The sequence below is a fragment of the Oncorhynchus masou genome, chromosome 8 (genome assembly GCF_036934945.1).
Source record: "Oncorhynchus masou masou isolate Uvic2021 chromosome 8, UVic_Omas_1.1, whole genome shotgun sequence".
NCBI lineage: Eukaryota > Metazoa > Chordata > Actinopteri > Salmoniformes > Salmonidae > Oncorhynchus > Oncorhynchus masou.
Window position 1 is genome coordinate 37853542 of NC_088219.1, and position 23312 is coordinate 37876853.

The 23312-nt window shown below is 43.7% G+C and overlaps 1 protein-coding gene across 3 annotated transcripts; it reads right to left on the reverse strand.

Annotated features, from left to right (window-relative positions):
* Nucleotides 1–1959: 1959 nt before the first annotated feature.
* Nucleotides 1960–23287, reverse strand: LOC135544623 (cytotoxic granule associated RNA binding protein TIA1). 3 transcript variants are annotated; one of them, XM_064972372.1, is made up of 12 exons: nt 23038–23286; nt 14998–15094; nt 14207–14305; nt 11429–11483; nt 11237–11324; nt 10848–10923; nt 10476–10584; nt 10237–10332; nt 6017–6101; nt 5737–5887; nt 3832–3977; nt 1960–3672 (listed from the first exon to the last, which is right to left on the reverse strand). In XM_064972372.1, the coding sequence occupies exons 1-12, from the start codon at nt 23064–23066 to the stop codon at nt 3534–3536; spliced, it is 1170 nt and encodes a 389-aa protein (XP_064828444.1). In that variant the 5' UTR covers nt 23067–23286; the 3' UTR covers nt 1960–3533. The 3 variants fall into 3 exon arrangements, with proteins under 3 accessions (XP_064828444.1, XP_064828443.1, XP_064828445.1); XM_064972371.1 differs by having other exon boundaries at nt 3832–3980; XM_064972373.1 differs by lacking the exon at nt 1960–3672 and having other exon boundaries at nt 3828–3977; nt 23038–23287.
* Between the last annotated feature and the right edge of the window lie 25 nt (nt 23288–23312).

Sequence of the window (23312 nt, forward strand, 5' to 3'; positions counted from 1 at the left end):
CAGTGGGTAAGGGACAGGTGGACAGGGACAGTGGGTGAGGGACAGAGAGAAAGACAGGTGGACAGGGACAGTGGGTGAGGGACAGAGAGAGAAAAACAGGTGGACAGGGACAGTGGGTGAGGGACAGAGAGAGAAAAACAGGTGGACAGGGACAGTGGGTGAGGGACAGAGAGAAAAACAGGTGGACAGGGACAGTGGGTGAGGGACAGAGAGAGAAAAACAGGTGGACAGGGACAGTGAGAGAAAGAGAAAAGACAGTAGTGAGACAGGCAGGCAGCACCTGGCTCCTTGAGTCCAGTAGAAACAGGAGGATCAGGACTGTTCTGACCCCCAGTCCTACAGGACATACAGCTGGGGACGGAGGGAAGAGGGGACAGGGAGGAAGAATGGAGATACAGAGAGGAGTAGATGAGAGTCACAAAGAAGAGAGGACAGATTGAGAGAGAAAAAAAACGTGCTCAGGCGGCTCTCAAAAGAACATACAGGTCCTCTCTCGATGATGAGGCATTCTCCCTTCTATTTGATGAACGGTGTGACTGGCAGGGCAGCTCATCAATGACGTGCTCTTCCAGACGGAGTCTCTTAGTTTTGTGAGCGGTGATTGGTTCAGGCAGCTGAGATGGGTTGGAGACACAAAGAACTGTGCAGTCAGCATTCCATTGTACACCTACAGTACAAATGACAGGGAGGCAATTCAATCTCTTACATACACTGCATTGCACATACACACACACCATAGGACGTATTACACAAAGTGCAATCACACACACAAAATATCCTGCTCCTAGGCACCATTGGAGCTGTAGTTGAGGAAACCTGTGAACTCCTGCGGCCAGTTACTCATCATTGGCACAGAAGTGGAGGCGGAGGTATGGAGCTGCAGGACCAGGCTGAGAGGGAGTCTGGTAAGACACCTGAGAACCCTCACCTCCCCAACCCCATCCTGGGAAGTCTCCATGGGGGTCCCCTTCCCCCCCACCGTACCCCTTCTGACAGGCCCACTGAAACACAGCCCCCCCCCCAGAGGACGACTTGCTCTACTGTTACATTTCACCACCAGATGGTTTTTAGTCCACCCTCTGGACCAGGGGTCCCGGGGACTCAGTAGCCAACCTCCAGAATGAAACTCTTCAAAAGGGAAGAGGGGTGGTCTGCATGGCACTCCCATGGCTTGCTTTACGTGGACACAGGGAGTGACGGAATTGGAAACCTATTTGGAGAGGGTGTTGGTCAGAACAGCGGCCCTGGCCTGTCCTTTTACCCGTGGCGACAGGTGGGCAAGACGAGATCGTGAGGTCCATTGTCGTGCCAGTCCTCCGCCGCCATCGCCTCACGTACCAGCATGGTAATGCACGGCCCCATGTCGCAAGGATCCGTACACAATTCCTGGAAAGCTGAAAATGGACCATTTCTTCCAAGGCCTGCAGACTCACCAGACACGTCACCCATTGATCATGTTTGGGATGCTCAGGATTTACGTGTACGACAGCGTGCTCCAGTTCCCACCAACTTCACAAGGCCATTATAGAGAGAACAGTCCACAATCAACAGCCTGATCAGTTCTATGCGAAGGAGATGAGGCAAATACCTACTGGTTTTCTGATCAAAGCCCCTACCGTAAAAAATAAATAAAATGGTATCCGTGACCAATAGATGTGTTCTCGTCACGTGAAATCCATAGATTATGGCCCAACACATTCTTAATTTGACTGGTTTTCTTAGATGAACTGTAACTCAGTAGCATCTTTGAAATTGTTGCATTCATACATTTGTTCAGTGTATTTTGTTGGTTTATACCCGTAGTTCATAAATTCATGCTCAACAGCTTGTGTCAAAAGGTTCTGTACTGTAGGTAGGCCTGCTCTGTTCAATTATTCCAGTTTCTGCTACTAACACAACGGTTCTGATTTCAAAAATCACTGGATCTGAACATTACATGTAAGCAAGCTCATTGTAAACAAAAAACAACAACATTTAATTGCAAGACTGAACCAAGCTCACATCAAGCGGTTTGAAATACAGTAACAAGAAGAGCGAAGAGCTAGAAATATGAACAGTTCCCACAAGCAGTGTTTATACGCATCAGCATTTTAATGGGACAAGAACACGTATCAACATAACCCCCAAAAAACACCGCCTCAAAACACAAGGTCGGAAAATAATCTGACTTTATGAGCCGTTTATGATAAGAGGTTGGTTCAAATGAAATGAACTCAAAATAAGGCAAAGCAAGGGGTCTCGACCAACGCTATTATTAAATCAACTCCATAGGGGTTCAAAAATCTGATCCGTTCAAGTTTTCCCCCCGTTTTTTATAACTATTTACGACTTTATCATAAAAAAAAAAAAAAAAAAAAGTTCAATATTTAGGTTTTATACACAGAATAACTTTAAGTCTACATTACTTTTCAGTCTAGCTCATTTTGCAATGCTGTTCTCTCCTCACAGGCACCTGGAAGAATCAAAATGTTGTACTGTCCTTACATTGTCCAGAACCAGCATTAGACAGTGACGCTGATATGCCCACTTCTACTGTTAATGATCCCTTACCCCCAGACCGCCAGTCAAAAAAACAAGCAAGCTTCCATAATTAACATGAGGTTTTTCCCCCCTCTAAGCCTTGTCAGAACAGTTTAACAGACTGTTTGGTTATTTACATACAAAACAGTACAGTATGTAAGCCCTCCTAAAATAAACTTTTCAAAAGGAAAAATAAAGTGTAATGCAAAAACAATTCAAAATACCAAGAATTTTTGTAACATCAAATTGTGTGAAAAGGTAACTAAGAGTAATAGTATTGTGCAATATGTCTGCCTCGTAAAGAAAGAACAGTGGCAGTAATCCCTGCAATTGGTTTTTAGTTGAGATTGAAAATCGTATTTTAAAAAATTCCACAGTTGATATCCATTTGATCAAAAAAAATTATTATAAACAAAAAAAGGTTCTTACATTTCACATGATTCCATGGTGTCCTTGCTATAAACATTTCTTTAAAATGACCCGAAACAAAAACAGGCAAAGCGTCGTTTCTTAACGATATCAGCAGTTGAAATTGTTCTTAAACCAACAAGAAAAAGCAAATCCAAAAGAAGTCGCCTCTTCTTGTTTATCGTGTATTTTATTTTATTTAATACTTTCATTAAAAATGGCATAGTCCTTTCTGATTCTCGAGTCAATCGATCTGACATGGGGCCAAAGACCTTTGTAAGGTATGTGTGTGTCTGTGTGGACATGGGTGTGTGTTTGTGTGCATATATCTATATGCATGTATCTTATATCCCAGGACTGGGAAACGCTCCGACCTCCGATGGATGACACACAAGCCTCATCTCCTCCTCCTTTAAACTTACATGTAAAAACCAGGATTGGGGGAACTGGACAGGAAGAGGTGGAATCACACATCCCCACTCCCCGCCATAGAGTTCTTAAATCGCGTTGTAAAAGACGGGGAACATGTCCGCCCCGTGTGTAGGATCCCTGTGGTGGTTTTGGGAGGGTAGGAGGCCGACACTGGGCTGCCGGGCCGGCGTCGATCAGTGGGTGTGGTAGCCAGCGGTGCCCATGACCGACTGGTTGGCCAGCACCGCCCCGTTGACTCCCTGTCCAGGCTCCACCACGCCGCCATTACTGACCGCTCCAACGCCCGTCCACCCTGCACCCGCCTGTAAATGACTGCACACAGACAAGAGGTCAGAGGACAGATGAACTTGAACAACAAGACTGCTCTTTGACGGCGGCTGTCACTTCATAGTAGTCTCATCCTGACATCATCTGCATTTCAATCCAACACTTTATTTTCGTTTACCTCTTCGGTAGTTCATGAGTACTCACTTGAAGCCCTGCTGGTTCCAGGCCTGTCCGTAGACTCCGTAGGTCGGCACCTGCCACCCGTTGGGCACATATTGGCCAATCTGCTGGGCGTTTCCGTACCACTGTGCATACTGGCCGTAGGGCTGCGCTGCAAAGCCAATTTTGTTCTGCTGTGGAGACAACGCTTAGAGATCAACTATGTTTATCGGTTTCCCCTAGCATGCCCACTTTGAACTCTCACACACATACACACAGTTGAAGTCGGATGTTTACAAACACTTAGGTTGGAGTCATTAAAACTCCAACCACTACACAAATTTCTTGTTAACAAACTATAGTTTTGGCAAGTCAATTAGAACATCTACTTTGTGCATGAAACAAGTCATTTTTCCAACAATTGTTCACACACAGATTATTTCACTATCAGAATTCCAGTGGGTAAGAAGTTTACATACATTAAGTAGACTGTGCCTTTAAACAGCTTGGAAAATTCCAGAAAATTATGTCATGGCTTTAGAAGCTTCTGATAGGCTAATTGACATCATTTGAGTCAATTGGAGATGAACGTGTGGATATATTTCAAGGCCTACCATCAAGCTCAGTGCTTCTTTGCTTGACATCATTTGAAAATCAAAAGAAATCAGCCAAGAACCCAGAATAAAAATTGTAGACCTCCACAAGTCTGGTTCATCCTTGGGAGAAATTTCCAAATGCCTGAAGGTACCGCATTCATCTGTACAAACAATAGTACGCAAGTATAAACACCACGGGACCATGCAGCCGTCATACCTCTCAGGAAGGAGACGCGTTCTGTCTCCTAGAGATTAACGTACTTTGGTGTGAAAAGGTCAAATCAATCACAGAACAACAGCAAAGGACCCTGTGAAGATGCTGGAGGAAACCGGTACAAAAGTATCTATATCCACAGTAAAATGAGTCCTATATCGACATAACCTGAAAGGCTGCTCAGCAAGGAAGAAGCCACTGCTCCAAAACTGCCATAAAAAAGCCAGATTACAGTTTGCAACTGCTCATGGGGACAAAGATCGTACTTTTTGGAGAAATATCCTTTGGTCTGACGAAACAAAAATAGAACTGTTTGCCAATAATCACCCTCGTTGTGTTTGGAGGAAAAAGGGAGAGGCTTGCAAGCCGAAGAACACCATCCCATCCGTGAAGCACGGGGATGGCAGCATCATGTTGTGGGGGTGCTTTGCTGCATGGGGGACTGGTGCACTTCAAAATAGATGGCATCATGAGGGAGGAAAATTATGTGGATATATTGAAGCAACATCTCAAGACATCAGTCAGGAAGTTAAAGCTTGGTCGCAAATGGGTCTTCCAAATGGACAATGACCCCAAGCATACTTCCAAAGTACTGGAAAAATGGCTTAAGGACAACAAAGCCCTGGCCTCAATCCTATTGAAAATGTGTGGGCAGAACTGAAAAAGCGTGTGCGAGCAAGGAGGCCTACAAACCTGACTCAGTTACACCAGCTCTGTCAGGAGGAATGGGCTAAAATTCACCAAACTTTTTGTGGGAAGCTTGTAGAAGGCTACACACGTTTGACCCAAGTTGAACAATTTAAAGGCAAAGCTACCAATACTAATTGAGTGCATGTAAACTTCTGACCCACAGGGAATGTGATGAAAGAAATTAAAGCTGAAATAAATCACTCTCTCTACTATTATTCTGACATTTCACATTCTTAAAATAGCGTGGTGATCCTAACTGGCCTAAGACAGGGAATTTTTTACTAGGATTAAATGTCAGGAATTGTGGAAAAACTGAGTTTAAATGTATTTGGCTAAGGTGCATGTAAACTTCAACTGTATATATTATATACACATACACGTGTTATAACATACTGTCTATTACATATCTGTATATTGTAATGGACGTTGTATGAGAAAGGGAGATGTTACCTGCGGTGTGAGCTGAGGCACCTGTACCTGCTGCATGGGGCTGACCATGTCTGTGGTCTCCTTCCCCCAGTAACACTTCACCACGTGACCCTCTATGGACGTCCCGTTCACTGACACTATGGCGTGGGCCGCTCCCTCGTGGGAGTTGAACCTAAGCCAGGTAGAGACGTGCGAGGGGGACAAGGGTGAGACGGGGTCAGAGTGAGCAGTCACATGGCAATGACTGCAGTCCAACTGCAATATGGGTAAATCTCAAAACACACCGAGTCTGTGGTCTTACCTCACAAACGAGTAGCCTTTGTCTGGGAAAACTCTGATCTCCATGATCTGACCGAAGGGGGTGAAGGTCTGCCTCATCAGTTGTTCTAAGGAGGGGAAATAGAGGAAGGTTATATACCTGTCAATCCTATATTAACACGATCACAGTGATACTGTAGAGAGGAGAGATACTAGTGATGCTGTAGAGAAGAGAGAGACTAGTGATGCTGTAGAGAGGAGAGATACTAGTGATACTGTAGAGAGGAGAGATACTAGTGATACTGTAGAGAGGAGAGAGACTAGTTATGCTGCAGAGAGGAGAGAGATACTAGTGATGCTGCAGAGAAGAGAGAGAGACTAGTGATGCTATAGAGAGGAGAGAGAGACTAGTGATGCTGTAGAGAGGAGAGAGAGACTAGTGATGCTGTAGAGAGGAGAGAGAGACTAGTGATACTGTAGAGAGGAGAGAGAGACTAGTGATACTGTAGAGAGGAGAGAGAGACTAGTGATACTGTAGAGAGGAGAGAGATACTAGTGATACTGCAGAGAGGAGAGAGACTAGTGATACTGCAGAGAGGAGAGAGACTAGTGATACTGCAGAGAGGAGAGAGACTAGTGATACTGCAGAGAGGAGAGATACTAGTGATACTGCAGAGAGGAGAGATACTAGTGATGCTGCAGAGAGGAGAGATACTAGTGATGCTGCAGAGAGGAGAGATACTAGTGATGCTGCAGAGAGGAGAGAGAGACTAGTGATGCTGCAGAGAGGAGAGAGAGACTAGTGATGCTGCAGAGAGGAGAGAGAGACTAGTGATGCTGTAGAGAGGAGAGAGAGACTAGTGATGCTGTAGAGAGGAGAGAGAGACTAGTGATGCTGTAGAGAGGAGAGAGAGACTAGTGATGCTGTAGAGAGGAGAGAGAGACTAGTGATGCTGTAGAGAGGAGAGAGAGACTAGTGATGCTGTAGAGGAGAGAGAGACTAGTGATGCTGTAGAGAGGAGAGAGAGACTAGTGATGCTGTAGAGAGGAGAGAGAGACTAGTGATGCTGTAGAGAGGAGAGAGAGACTAGTGATGCTGTAGAGAGGAGAGAGAGACTAGTGATGCTGTAGAGAGGAGAGAGAGAGTGATACTAGTGATGCTGTAGAGAGGAGAGAGAGACTAGTGATGCTGTAGAGAGGAGAGAGAGACTAGTGATGCTGTAGAGAGGAGAGAGAGACTAGTGATGCTGTTGAGAGGAGAGAGAGACTAGTGATGCTGTAGAGAGGAGAGAGACTAGTGATGCTGTAGAGAGGAGAGAGACTAGTGATGCTGTAGAGAGGAGAGAGACTAGTGATGCTGTAGAGAGGAGAGAGAGACTAGTGATGCTGTAGAGAGGAGAGAGAGACTAGTGATGCTGTAGAGAGGAGAGAGAGACTAGTGATACTGTAGAGAGGAGAGAGAGACTAGTGATACTGTAGAGAGGAGAGATACTAGTGATACTGTAGAGAGGAGAGAGACTAGTGATACTGCAGAGAGGAGAGAGACTAGTGATACTGCAGAGAGGAGAGATACTAGTGATACTGCAGAGAGGAGAGATACTAGTGATACTGCAGAGAGGAGAGAGATACTAGTGATGCTGCAGAGAGGAGAGAGATACTAGTGATGCTGCAGAGAGGAGAGAGAGACTAGTGATGCTGCAGAGAGGAGAGAGAGACTAGTGATGCTGTAGAGAGGAGAGAGAGACTAGTGATGCTGTAGAGAGGAGAGAGAGACTAGTGATGCTGTAGAGAGGAGAGAGAGACTAGTGATGCTGTAGAGAGGAGAGAGAGACTAGTGATGCTGTAGAGAGGAGAGAGAGACTAGTGATGCTGTAGAGGAGAGAGAGACTAATGATGCTGTAGAGGAGAGAGAGACTAGTGATGCTGTAGAGAGGAGAGAGAGACTAGTGATGCTGTTGAGAGGAGAGAGAGACTAGTGATGCTGTTGAGAGGAGAGAGAGACTAGTGATGCTGTAGAGAGGAGAGAGAGACTAGTGATGCTGTAGAGAGGAGAGAGAGACTAGTGATGCTGTAGAGAGGAGAGAGAGACTAGTGATGCTGTAGAGAGGAGAGAGAGACTAGTGATGCTGTAGAGAGGAGAGAGAGACTAGTGATACTGTAGAGAGGAGAGAGAGACTAGTGATACTGTAGAGAGGAGAGAGAGACTAGTGATGCTGTAGAGAGGAGAGATACTAGTGATGCTGTAGAGAGGAGAGATACTAGTGATACTGCAGAGAGGAGAGATACTAGTGATACTGCAGAGAGGAGAGATACTAGTGATACTGCAGAGAGGAGAGATACTAGTGATACTGCAGAGAGGAGAGATACTAGTGATACTGTAGAGAGGAGAGATACTAGTGATACTGTAGAGAGGAGAGATACTAGTGATGCTGTAGAGAGGAGAGAGAGACTAGTGATGCTGTAGAGAGGAGAGATACTAGTGATACTGTAGAGAGGAGAGATACTAGTGATGCTGTAGAGAGGAGAGAGAGACTAGTGATGCTGTAGAGAGGAGAGATACTAGTGATGCTGTAGAGAGGAGAGATACTAGTGATACTGCAGAGAGGAGAGATACTAGTGATGCTGTAGAGAGGAGAGATACTAGTGATACTGCAGAGAGGAGAGATACTAGTGATGCTGTAGAGAGGAGAGATACTAGTGATGCTGTAGAGGAGAGATACTAGTGATACTGCAGAGAGGAGAGATACTAGTGATGCTGTAGAGAGGAGAGATACTAGTGATACTGTAGAGAGGAGAGATACTAGTGATACTGTAGAGAGGAGAGATACTAGTGATACTGCAGAGAGGAGAGATACTAGTGATGCTGTAGAGGAGAGATACTAGTGATACTGCAGAGAGGAGAGATACTAGTGATGCTGTAGAGGAGAGATACTAGTGATACTGTAGAGAGGAGAGATACTAGTGATGCTGTAGAGAGGAGAGATACTAGTGATACTGTAGAGAAGAGAGATACTAGTGATACTGTAGAGAGGAGAGAGGGGCTTCTAGTTATACTGCAGTTAGAATAGTTTAGAATGTCATTGTATGCTGTAGTGTTAAGATTTCCCTTCACTTGAACTAAGGGGCCCGAACCATGAAAAACAGCCCCATAACATTATTCCTCATCCACCAAACTTCACAGTTGGCACTATGCATTGGGGCAGGTCGCGTTCTCCTGGCATCAGCCAAACCCAGTTCTTCCGTTGGACTGCCAGATGGTGTCGCGTGAGTCATCACTCCAGAGAACATGTTTTCATTGCTCCAGAGTTGGCGGCAAGCATTACACCATTCCAGCCGAAGCTTGTAGATCCACTGTAGATTACTTCACATTGAAAATCACAGTAGCAGGGGGTTTAGAAACCATCACACCTACTCCATACCAGTTGGTGATCTTAGGCTTGTGTGCTGCTGCCTGGCCATGGAAACCCATTTCACGAAGCTTCCGATGAACAGTTCTTGTGCTGACGTTGCTTCCAGAGGCAGTCTGGAACTCGATAGTGAGTGTTACAGAGGATCTTTACACGCTACACGCTTCAGCGGTCCCGCTCTGTGAGCTTGTCTGGCCTACCACTTCGCGGCTGAGCCGTGGTTGCTTCTCGACGTTTCCACTTCACAATAACTTCACTTACAGTTGACCGGGGCAGCTCCAGCAGGGCTGGAATTTGACAAACTGACTTGTTGGAAAGGTGGCATTCTATGACGGTGCCACGTTGAAAGTCACTGAGCTCTTCAGTAAGGGCCATTCTTCGGTCATTGTCTATGGCGATTGCATGGCGGTGTGCTCCATTTCACACACATCGGCAACAGTTGTGGCTGAAATAGTCGAAGCCACTGATTTGAAGGTGTGTCCGCATACTTTTGGTCATGTAGTGAATGTAATGGGGAATTGATCAAAAGAAACAAGCAAAGGGCAGACAATTCACAAGAATAGGCAACAGGAAACAGCCGAGTTGCGACTGCAACTCAAAAACCAGTTAGACGTTTTTGCCACGCGCTCCCTATGAAAGACTTCTTCATTTGTTCTATAATAAACTTTCTTTCATTGTCCAAAAGCACAATCCTAATCATTTTAGCAACCTATCCTAGTTTGTTGCATCTCTAGATTCACCCAAGTGTCTAACGGAGATGATCATCTCGGTCACATACCGCGGGCATCAGGTGGTTTTCCCCTTTCTGGTCACGTTGACCATTTTCCCAAAGCAAACCCCCGGGGTAGTTCTATACCTGTAAGCCCTGCAGTGACTCCTCCACAGTAGACGGTACAGTTGCTGGGGCTGGACTGGTTCACTACCTCCTCAAACGACAGGTGCTTTGTGTTCGCTGCTCCACAAGTTGGGGAGGAATAGAAGATGCATTTAAAACTTGAATGACAATAGATGGACAATCTTTTTTTGTTGTATTCAATGCCAACAGGTGTGTGCAAGTCATTCTTTGGAGCAGTGAGAGGTGTGTGTCTAACTCACTCTCGTAGGTGGCTTTGGGTGCAGGGGGCTTCCTGGTGGCCCAGTTAGTCCTGATCTGCCGTCCTCCCAACCACTGACCTCCCATCTGTTGGATGGCATTCTCTGCATCCTACACACACACACAGTTCCAATATCCACAGACTTTATAAAGCATGGTGGTAGTAATCACGGTATAACCTAGAATCTAAACCTTATCTACACCAACGTAGCAAATCAACTTCAGAGTGGTATTTGCTTGGCTAAACATTGCTGGCTGTTGTCTAGGGGGGACAACAAAGGATTAGAGGCTCACACTCTTCGCGCCGACGCTAATGATTTCTCACAAGCCACAAACCCAAGAGCAGTAGGCCGAGGGTGGTGGGGGACACTCACCCATTTGTTGAAGAAGGACACAAAGCCATAGCCTTTAGATTTGCCAGTAGCCATGTCTTTCACCACCCGGGCATCACTACGAACAGACACAAATACACCGGTTGGCAAGACGAGAGCACAGAACCAATCCTACGGAGCAGTGTTTCCAGGGAGCTTTTCCTTGCCACCGGCTCCCTGGGTTTCTGTCCAGGGAGGCTGCAAAGCACTTGATAAGTAGGGTTCTAAGAAGTTCTGTTGTGCATATTTGCTTCTTGAGAGATACGCAAAAAAGATCTGTAGAGAACATTTGACAGATGAATGCTGTGAGTACAGGTTGTTGTTCTCTAGTGTTTTGAATAAGCATAACCGAGATAATAGCTTGGGCAAGGAGAAGCAGGGAGAACACTCACGATATCCTCCCAAAGGGGGCAAAGGCAGCTTTGATGTCATCCGTGGTGATTTCAGGACTGAGGTCTCCGACGAAAACGTGGAAGTGATCTGAACACAGAATCATATGTATCATACGGTTTTTATATAGCCAACTCATTTTAGGCACCAATGGGTATGGGCCGTGTCAAAGTATCAAGGGAGATCATGCTCACTGCTTGTGTCTTTCTTCTGGCTGCTAGGGGTTGTGGCCCAGTTCACTTTGACCTCCTGAAGAAAAGAAAGAAAGAGAAAGAGAGAGAGCGAGAGAGAGAGAGAAAGAGAGCCGGAAAGAGGGGTGAAAAGCGAGCCTTACTTGGACAGCAGCGTGTCCGTCTGTTTGCCGATCAGAGGGCTTGTTGTAGTCACACAATGATAAGAGGGAAAGCCTGCTCACACTCAGACTGTCACAATTCAGTCTCACTGTCTAATCAATCAAATTTGGAACAAAACGTCTAGGAAGTTTTTTTAAAAAGGGTCCAAATAACAAGGGACTTACAAACAAGTGAATTTTACGAACTTGTATTACTCCTCAAATGGTCCTTCATTACCTGTTGAGGATAACATATTTTCAACTGAATGTGACTTTAGAGATATAGTATAGTTATTATCTGGATTCTTTATGCAAAGGAACACATTGTACACAATAATAATAATAATTATTATTATAATAAAGACTGGCAGTGTAGAAGTAGAGGAGTGTTATTTGAAACAGGTTAATGGGGGGAGGCACTACTTAGAAAGATTACACAACCCAACCAGGTTTAAAGTCATGGGACGTGCTGCCAATACTAATTGGCTATGACAAGTCTTCTCTTCTGAGCGTGAACCCGTTTACATGTGCGACGTCCAGAGGCGTTGTCTACCAGCAGGAGCGAGAACTCCGACCACAGAGGGCAAGGACAGAGGATGAGAAGAAGCTATTAGCTACACCCAATCGAGGACGGCAGGTTCAGGGGAATGGCACAGAATCCGTTAAAAAAATGAAATCACTACCAAGCTACATTTTGTAGTTAAATAACCCAAAACATTTTTTGGGGGGTATCCATAACATCTTATCAACAGGTGTTTCATACAGTGTTTGAATTCAATCCCTCCTCCATGCTCGTTCGTTCAGCATTTCCCCTCAGGCCAAAGGAACAAGACGTTTTACTTCCAGTGAGACATCGGCAGGCTTCAAACCCAAACAAATGGCACCATCTAATTCAGTCAAATTACACCGTGTCAAACGTCCATGTTAATTTGAGATTGGGGCCTGCAGTGTGTTCCTAATGTATATAGGACGCCATCTACGGAATATGTAGTATTATCTAAAAACCAGAGCAGAATGGAGAAAACTCGATTTTGGGGGCGAGGAACATAGTACCCTATCGTTGGAAGACATGCTGCCACCCATTCAGACCGAACCCAAGTACCCTACAAAACATTCTTCTGGGGGCGAGGTACCCTATCGTTGGAAGAAATGCTGCCACCCATTCAGACCGAACCCAAGTACCCTACAAAACATTCTTCTGGGGGCGAGGTACCCTATCGTTGGAAGACATGCTGCCACCCATTCAGACCGAACCCAAGTACCCTACAAAACATTCTTCTGGTGGCGAGGTACCCTATCGTTGGAAGACATGCTGCCACCCATTCAGACCGAACCCAAGTACCCTACAAAACATTCTTCTGGGGGCGAGGTACCCTATCGTTGGAAGACATGCTGCCACCCATTCAGACCGAACCCAAGTACCCTACAAAACATTCTTCTGGGGGCGAGGTACCCTATCGTTGGAAGACATGCTGCCACCCATTCAGACCGAACCCAAGTACCCTACAAAACATTCTTCTGGGGGCGAGGTACCCTATCGTTGGAAGACATGCTGCCACCCATTCAGACCGAACCCAAGTACCCTACAAAACATTCTTCTGGTGGCGAGGTACCCTATCGTTGGAAGACATGCTGCCACCCATTCAGACCGAACCCAAGTACCCTACAAAACATTCTTCTGGTGGCGAGGTACCCTATCGTTGGAAGACATGCTGCCACCCATTCAGACCGAACCCAAGTACCCTACAAAACATTCTTCTGGGGGCGAGGTACCCTATCGTTGGAAGACATGCTGCCACCCATTCAGACCGAACCCAAGTACCCTACAAAACATTCTTCTGGGGGCGAGGTACCCTATCGTTGGAAGACATGCTGCCACCCATTCAGACCGAACCCAAGTACCCTACAAAACATTCTTCTGGGGGCGAGGTACCCTATCGTTGGAAGACATGCTGCCACCCATTCAGACCGAACCCAAGTACCCTACAAAACATTCTTCTGGTGGCGAGGTACCCTATCGTTGGAAGACATGCTGCCACCCATTCAGACCGAACCCAAGTACCCTACAAAACATTCTTCTGGGGGCGAGGTACCCTATCGTTGGAAGACATGCTGCCACCCATTCAGACCGAACCCAAGTACCCTACAAAACATTCTTCTGGGGGCGAGGTACCCTATCGTTGGAAGACATGCTGCCACCCATTCAGACCGAACCCAAGTACCCTACAAAACATTCTTCTGGGGGCGAGGTACCCTATCGTTGGAAGACATGCTGCCACCCATTCAGACCGAACCCAAGTACCCTACAAAACATTCTTCTGGGGGCGTGGTATTATTGACCAATCAGGAAACCCTTTCCATTCATGTCATACTTACTGAGGTTTAATGTAAACGGTTTGGGTTGAACGGACAACATGACTCGATACCCATGATTCAATGTGATACCCACTCTGCTGCTACCCCTAGACACTTCTCATCGGTCTGCCATAATGCTCGCACACATCCGACCTTTCCAGACCTGCATCAAGTCAAGTGTCTGGGGATAGGGGCTGATTTGAACTTGGCTTCAATTCCTTCCTCCTGTCTTTTTTCCAAACCTCCCCTCCCCAAGCCGACTCACCCTGTAGATACGATAGCTTACCTTACCCATTATTTTACGACCGTTCATGGCTGCGAGTGACGCGGCAGCGTGCCTGTGTTCGTAGAACTCCACAAAGCAGTAGGGGTCGTTACCAGCCGTCTGGAGGGGGACAAGAACGGAGACTTTTTCACGTCACAACTGGGAATTTCATCCTACCATCGTTGAGTCTCCCTCCTTGCAATGTAAATGGGCAGCTCTAGCTAGCCTATGCAACTCAAACCCGTGACCATTCGTCATCGTTAAGAGATTGGCCAAACAACACGTCTTTCTTCTATTTCGAGTGACAGACTCAGGATCCCAATATGAATCAATCCCAGAGGTAAGACTCACAGCAGTACAACGTGTTCTTAAACAGGCTCCTGGCTAATATTGGTCAACGCTGTTGTCCTATTGGAATAATCATTCCTGGGGCTCATTCTGTGGGGTACCAGATAAAGCAGCATTGTATAGGACAGACATTCCTCTTTGTCATGTTCAATAGGGAATTGTTTGTTTTCTTATAGGCTTGACACATTACATTTCTGCAATGTTCTATGTGCTGCAGACCACTGAATAGGCCCCGAGTCATGGTCAACGTTTGGTTGGCACAAAACTAGAGACTTTTTTTTTTAAAGCGAAGGTAATCCCCTCACCGAGTCACATAATCATAATATTATAATTTTTCACAATTTTCTCCGGGTTTGTTCTAACTGAACATGGCGCAGCGTTAAGTCATTCTGAGCAGAATCATAGGGGAATCTGATTGGAGAAGGTTCATTCCCAGATAACAGAAAGGTTGATTTTTGACTCACATCTACTATCATTTTACAGCTCTTGCAGGGTCCGATCTGGCCAAACAGCTGCATGATGAGGGCTTCGGTCACATCCCGAGACAGGTTCCCCACATACCTGCAGCACAGTGACAACACATCAGCATGGACACCCTGGGCTCAGCAAATAGAAGAGAAATGGATGCTCCACTTAGCAGACAATAAATAGACAAGGAAGTGAGGTTAACAAGATCTGGATTTAAGGGGATGGTTCACCACCATCCACAATGTTGCTGAGGTGTGAAACCGTCTGGAATCGTTTGTCATTTTGGGGATGTACTGTTCCTTTAAAGCCACACTATTCCACCTCACAGCTAACCATCAGGAGGAGGTTGAATTGACCGATTCAGTTTTACATTGAGTAAATCCATTTGAATTCAATTACTTTTGGCAGCATCCCTTTTGAACAAAACCTTGCACACATATTTGCTGAGTGTAGAAGTGCTCAGAAAGTGACTTTTTGGGACCTGAATGACAAAATATTCAAGAGATAAAGGTGCTCAAAGTTGACAATGTTGCATACACCACCAAACAGTGAAACATCCATGTCTTCATCACTGGAAAACATAAACGGTTGAGATTAGTATCATTTAAAAAGCTTACAAACAGGGTTGTCAAACTATTTTAAAATCAAATTTTATTGGCCACATACACCTGGTTAGCAGATGTTATTGCGAGTGTAGCGAAATGCTTGTACTTCTCGGTCCGAAAGTGCAGCAATATCTAACAATTCCACAACCACTACCTAATACTAGAGGTCGACCGCTTATGATTTTTCAACACCGAAACAGATTATTGGAGGACCAAAAAAGCCAATGACGATTAAATCGGGCAATTTTTATTTATTTATTTGTAATAATGACAATTACAACAATACTGAATGAACACTTATTTTAACTTAATATAATACATCAATAAAAATCTATTTAGCCTCATAAATAATGAAACATGTACAATTTGGTTTAAATAATGTAAAATCAAACCGCTGGAGAAGTAAAAGTGCAATATGTGCCATGTAAAAAAGGAAACGTTTGAGTTCCTTGCTCAGAACATGAGAACATATGAAAGTTGGTGGTTCATTTTAACATGAGACTTTAATATTCCCAGGTAAGAAGTTTTAGGTTGTAGTTAAAATAGTATTTATAGGACTATCTCTCTCCAAACCATTTGCATTTCATATACCTTTGACTATTGGATGTTCTTATAGGCACTATAGTATTGCCATTGTAACAGTATAGCCTCAGTCCCTCTCCTCGCCCCTACCTGGGCTCGAACCAGGAACACATCGACAACAGCCACACTCGAAGCAGCGTTACCCATTGCTCCACAAAAGCCGCGGCCCTTGCAGAGCAAGGGGAATAACTACTCCAAGTCTCAGAGCGAGTGACGTTTGAAATGCTTATTCGCGCACACCCAGCTAACTAGCTAGCCATTTCACATCGGTTACACCAGCCATTAGGCTATTAGGTTTGAAGTCATAAACAGCACTGTGCTTGCGAAAAGCTGCTGGCAAAATGCATGAAAGTGCTGTTTGAATGAATGCTTACGAGCCTGCTGCTGCCTACCATCGCTCAGTCAGACTGCTCTATCAAATCTTAGACTTAAACATAACACACAGAAATACAAGCCGTTGGTCATTAATATAATCGAATCCGGAAACTATAATTTAGAAAACAAAATGTTTATTATTTCAGTGAAATACGGAACGTTCGGTATTTTATCTAACGGGTGGCATCCCTAAGTCTAAATATTCCTGTTACATTGTACAACCTTCAATGTTATGTCATAATTACGTAAAATTAGTTCGCAATGAGCCAGGCTCCCCAAACTGTTGCATATACCCTGACTCTGCGTGCAATGAACGCAAAATAAATGACACAATTTCACCTGGTTAATATTGCCTGCTAACCTGGATTTCTTTTAGCAAAATATGCAGGTTTAAAAACATATACTTCAGTGTATTGATTTTCAGAAAGGCATGTGTGTTTATGGTTAGGTACAGTCGTCCAACGATTGTGCTTTTTTCGCAAATGCGCATTTGTTAAATCATCCCCCAGCATTGCATCGATTATATGCAATGCAGGACATGCTAGATAAACGAGTAATATCATCAACCATGTGTAGTTATAACTAGTGATTATGATTGTTTTTTATAAGACAAGTTTAATGCTAGCTAGCAACTTACCTTGGCTTTTACTGCATTCGCATAACAGGCAGGCTCCTTGTGGAGTGCAATGAGAGGCAGGTGGTTAGAGCGTTGGACTAGTTAACTGTAAGGTTGCAAGATTGGATCCCCCGAGCTGACAAGGTGAAAGTATGTCGTTCTGCACCTGAACAAGGCAGTTAACCCACCTTTCCTAGGCCATCATTGAAAATAAGAATGTGTTCTTAACTGACTTGCCTAGTTAAATAAGGGTATAAAAAAAGGTGCCCAAAAACACCGATTTCCGATTGTTATGAAAACTTGAAATCGGCCCTAATTAAATTGGCCATTCTGATTAAATCGGTCGACCTCTCCATAACACACATAACTAAGTAAAGGGAAGGAATAATGTTTCATAGAAATTGTAATTTAACTTCAAGTATCTACAATCTTGTAAACTCCTAATTTTTACATAATCACATTTGTAGCTTAGACCCAATTTCACATTGACGTTTTTTGTGATTTGCACACCATTGGTTGAGACAGAACATGCTCTTGAATACAGGGTGGGTGTCATGTTCACTGATCAAATTGTTAAATGTCACCTTTCAAAAATGGTACCACAAAGATGGTTGGAGGTCCACACGTCAGAGAATGTGGACTTGAAATGGGAATATCTGTTTAAAATTATACTGTCAATCTTCTATAGGAAACCTCTTGAAATCATATGAACACAGATAAATGGTCATGTATATTCTAAGTAGCCATTCAACAGTGGGTGGACCGGCAGTCATCTTTGTGGTAGTACTTACAAGTTAGTCATCTTTGTGGTAGTACTTACAAGTTATTTCAATAACAACTAAATTTGTGTACCAGCTAAATTGCAGTGGTCCGAAGGGTCCATTCTATGAATTCTATTTCTATGATTGAAATGACCCACTGTATTCAAGATCATGTCTCAACACAAAAACACTAACATTTCAGATGTGAAATATGGTCTCTAAGCTACACTACAACATATACAAATATGAATTTGCTGATTGTGCAAGATATGCAAACATCATTATTAAAGTGGCATTAATGAAGTGACTAGTGATCCGTTTGGCCACTAACAAACGGATCACTAGTCACTTAATGCCACTTCAATAATGATGTTTACATATCTTGCACTACTCATCCCAGATGTATATACTGTATATACCATCCATTGGATCTCATGGCCCAGCCATACATGTACATATTCCTCATTCCGTTCCTTTACTTAGATTTGTGTGTATTAGGTAGTGGTTGTGGAATTGTTAGATTACTTGTTACTTGCACTGTCAGAACTAGAAGCACAAGCATTTCGCTACACTCGCAATAACATCTGCTAACCAGGTGTATGTGGCCAATAAAAGGTGATTAAAAAAATAAAATGGAGTTTACAGTGCTCTAGAGTGCGACCGTTTTACTCACATATGCGCCTAATTACTTTGCTGTGCGACCTGGAATTTTAATTCAGGAGCACCAGTGTGCCTAGAAAAACAAAGGACTCTAGCGTCATTCCCTCAAATATTTTTCATTGCATGCCTAAATATTTGTGCCCACCTTACATTTTCCAACTTAGGCACATACCCTGTAAAAAAAACATCAGCATAGAGCCCTGGTTTACATGTTTTTAGATAATTGATGTTAAAGGTGTAAAAATATATTCCTATTCAAAAAAAAATTAAATAAAAAAACTGAAATCAAAACCGTTTCGTTCCAGTGAAGAAGACATGGATGTGTGGAAGCCCATTCCCATCACCCGCATTCATTCATTCATTCATATATATATATATATTCATTATATTATATATATATATTTTTTTTATGACTAGGAGTTGAGATATGTCATAATTATGAGTCACTAAGTCATTATCATGAGATAATAAGTCTGGATCATGGACATCGAACAGTCCTGCAGGGACAATCTGGGATTCAAACAACAAAGCACTTCCCCGCCACTAAGAACGGGGCAGGAGAAATACAGTCAACCATACACAAGGACTTTCACGTCTGGATGCAAGTACCGACCGCCCACGACATCAAAATTATAGTTTTACCCATGTTTTGAAGCTAAACAGTATTTGTTTACAACTACATTGTTATGTAAAACAAGACTATTTAGGGTTCTGATGGGGTAAGACTGTTGCTCCCAGTCCCCTAAGTTACACTCAAGGTCTATATGAACAACTTAAAAAGTCCCAAAAATGTATGTACCAATTCCAGTTTGCCCTTTTAAAAACAGACACTGTATAACTTCAAAAAGTGGTTAAAACTATAATTTCAGGGTCTTTGCGTCTATGTATTTGAGAACGTTTACGTTTCTTCCGCCCCATTCCTCAAATGTTAACCAAATAAAGTAGCAGGAAAATGCGTTGTTATTGTTTGAATCCCAGACTATTTAATGTCCATGATCCAGACTTGCATCTCTCATAATGACTTTGTATCTCAATTATGACTTACTACTAAAGCTGGATGATATGGCCTAAAAATCTTAGTTTTTTTTAAGTTAGGGGCAATTCACCATTGGGAAAGTATTCAGACCCCTCAACCTTTTCCACATTATGTTCCAGCCTTATTCTAAAATTGATTCAATTGTTTTTGTCCCTCAATCTACACACAATACCCCATAATGACTAAGCAAAAACTGGTATGCAGAATATTTAACTTTATATTTAAAAAAAATATATATCACATTTACGTAAGTATTCATACCCTTTACTCAGTACTTTGAAACACCTTTGGCAGCAATTACTGCATTGAGTCTCCTTGGGTATGATGCTACAAGCGTGGCACACCTATATTTGAGGGTTTTCTCCAATTCTTCTGTGCTGATCTCAAGCTCTGTCAGGTTGGATGGGGAGCTTTGCTTCAGGTCTCTCCAGAGATGTTCGATTGGGTTCAAGTCTGGGTCACTCGAGAACATTCAGAGATTTGTCCCAAAGTCACTCCTATGTTGTCTTGGCTATGCGCTTAGGGCCGTTGTCCTGTTGGAAGATGAACCTTCACACCCAGTCGGAGGTCCTGAGCGCTCTTTGCTCCGTTCATCTTTGCCTCAATCCTGACTAGGTGTCCCAATCCCTGACGTGGAAAAAAATCCACACAGCACGATGCTGCCACCACGACTCACCGTAGGGATGGTGCCAGGTTTCAGATGTGACGCTTGGCATTCAGGCCAAAGAGTTCAGTCTAGGTTACATCAGACCAGAGAATCTTGTTTCTCATGGTCAGAGTCCTTGAGGTACCTTTTGGCAAACTCCAAACAGGGTTTCATGTGCCTTTTACTAAGGAGTGGCTTCTGACTGGCCACTAACAAAAGGCCTGATTGGTGGAGTGCTGCAGAGAAAGTTGTCCTTCTGGAAGGTTCTCCCATCTCCACAGAAGAACACTAGAGCTCTGTTAGTGACCATCGGGTTCTTGGTCACCTCCCTGACCAAGGCCTTTCTCCCCCGACTGCTCAGTTTGGCCAGGTGGCCAGCTCTAGGAAGAGTCTTGGTAGTTCCAAACTTCTTCCAATTAAGAATGATGGAGGCCACTGTTCTTGGGGACCTTCAGTGCTGCAGAAATGTTTTGGTACACTCCCCCCAGATCTGTGCCCTGACACAATCCTGTCTCGGAGCTCTACGGACAATACTTTGACCTTGTGACTTGGTTTTTGCTCTGACATGCACTGTCAACCTTATATAACAGGTGTGCCATTCCAAATAATCTCCAATCAATTGAATTTAGCACAGGAGGACTCCAATCAAGTTGTAGAAACAGCTCAAGGATGATCAATGGAAACAGGATGCACCAGAGCTCAATTGAATCTCATAGCAAAGGGTCTTACAGTACCAGTCAAAAGTTTGGACACCTACTCATTCAAGGGTTTCTTTAGGTTTTACTATTTTCTACATTGTAGAATAGTGAAGACATCAAAACTATGAAAATATGACACATGGAATCATGTATTAACCAAAAAAAGTGTAACCTACTTTGATTTATATGTTCTAGCTGTCTAGTCTGCAATGGGCATAAAAATAAGTCTTGCCAACTTGGATATGTTTGCTTGCTAACAAGGTAGAACAGTTGAACTGTTATGAATACACCCTTCTCTTCGTCTCCAACTGTTTGAACAACATAGTCTGTTCACTTTGTTTAGATGTTGAAATCAAGTACCTGGATAAGAAGATACTTATTTCTCAGAATTAAAACTAGTTCCCAATTCCTTATATAAACATGTATTTTTATTCTCATTGCAGACGAGACGGCTAGCACATTAGTCTGTGGCTAAAACGCTGCCAGTGGTACATGGTACTGCAATGCTTCGAGCAAAAGAACTGAGCATATACTTTCCACAATCATGTTCATTGTTACTCTAGTGTTAGTAGAGTCTGCTCTGTTTTACGTTTTGAGAGTTAATACATAAAAAGAGCATCATTATAAACGTTCAATTCTCGTCTATTACAGTAAAATAATGTATCTAAGTGTTTCGGTGTGCATATAACTGATTCTGTTGGACCAAATCTCAAACAGCGAGTTTTGCTTGTTGTCAGAGAGGAAGACGTCATCTTTCGTCGTTAGTTGTGAGTGACAGGTGGAGGGGCTTGGTGTCTGTGTGTGAAGGTGCACACCGGCACAGAAGGAACGAAGACCAAAAAGACATAGAACACTCAACAACAAAAAGTGTTTCTTGCGATACAGGCATTTGGCACATTGCACTAAAACATTCATTCGATAGACTTACTACCTCATAACTCTGATACATTTTTTTTGTGGGGAGGGTGATACTGAAACCAAGACATGGATGTGCCATACAAAGAAGAAAAACAACAGTGAAGTAAAGTCAGCTGTTTGGAAACAGTAAACACCCGACCGTATTTTACAGCCACTGTACATATTATTTGTAACATTGTAACACCTGAATTTACGTGACTGTAACAGCAACATAATACAGTAACATTCACGGTTATAATTTCCTTGAGATAGTAACGTTAGGCGCCTATAGGCCTCACAAACTAAAACTCGGCATCTGACAAGACCACGCTTTCACATTACATTACATGTATTATGTTCCTTAACTAACTAGCTAATAGCTACGTGCATTCGCTACCATTACATGGCAGTGTTGTAGTAACAACACCGACATACAAATGGTAGCTGAGAAACCCAATTTGAATCTCAGATGTGTAGCGGTATGATGAACGGTAAGTTAGGGAACGTTGGTTAATTAAAGTGAGCAAACCAACATAACACTGACGTCTGATTGTTGGTGTACGCCGAGCAGTGTCGCTAGTTAAAGTGTAGCTAGTTAGCCAACGTTAGCAGGTAGGTTATGATTTCACAGACATTGTAGAGTTTGGCCACCGGTGTGGAAAGGTATCAGACTGACGACAACCGCATTGCTTCGCATAATACAGAAACTAGAGGCCCGGCATGCTGCCGACAAGAGTTAACGTTAGTTAGCAAGCAAGATAGTTAGCAAGCATGCTAGTCTTTCTCGAAAAGCTGCTATTACCAAAATATACAACCATTAACAGTTAACTCCCGTATGCTAAGAAGAACATAGCAATATCAATAAATGTTGAGATTTTTAAAAAGGTGGCTTTCGAAATTATTGTGCAGTGGCAACACTGCTCGCAACAAAATACAGCCTTTGCTTTGTCTAAAAAAATGGACACGTCTGACATGTTGTTAACTAGCTAAGTTAGCCAGTGCGGCTGGCTCACACTAGAAAACAAGAGGGTGGAGAACTGACTGACATGACTATTACCGACCACATATTAAGAAAATGCAATTGATACATGCACGGCTACATGATGATACTTAAAATAAACGGCCAGTCGGCTAGTTAGCTTGCCGCTATTCATACATACAGGGTCTTGGGTTGTTCGTCGTCCATCATATTTCCCGACGAGGTCTGAGATCGAACCCTGAGCGAAAAATCCGCGTGTGTCACGTATTCTATGATGACCTTGGATTCTTGCTCCTTCCCCCTATTTTGCTGATGTCAACTGAACAATATCCCCGAAATGTTTTAATGCGCAGTAAATAGCTCCGCCACCCCTGCTAACTTCAATGAACAATGGAAAGGCGACATAAGATGGCGGAGAAAGAGAGCGGATATACGGCTTCGCATGCGCACTGTGGC

Bases quoted from the DNA above. Each gene is read 5' to 3' on its own strand.
- LOC135544623 (XM_064972371.1), bottom strand. From the start codon at position 23,066: ATGATGGACGACGAACAACCCAAGACCCT. The intron at 14,306-14,997 runs GTGAGTCAAAAA...GTCCCCCTCCAG, and splicing joins GCTGTAAAATGATAGTAGAT to ACGGCTGGTAACGACCCCTA. The intron at 3,673-3,831 runs GTGAGTACTCAT...GTCTGTGTGCAG, and splicing joins TGGAACCAGCAGGGCTTCAA to TCATTTACAGGCGGGTGCAG.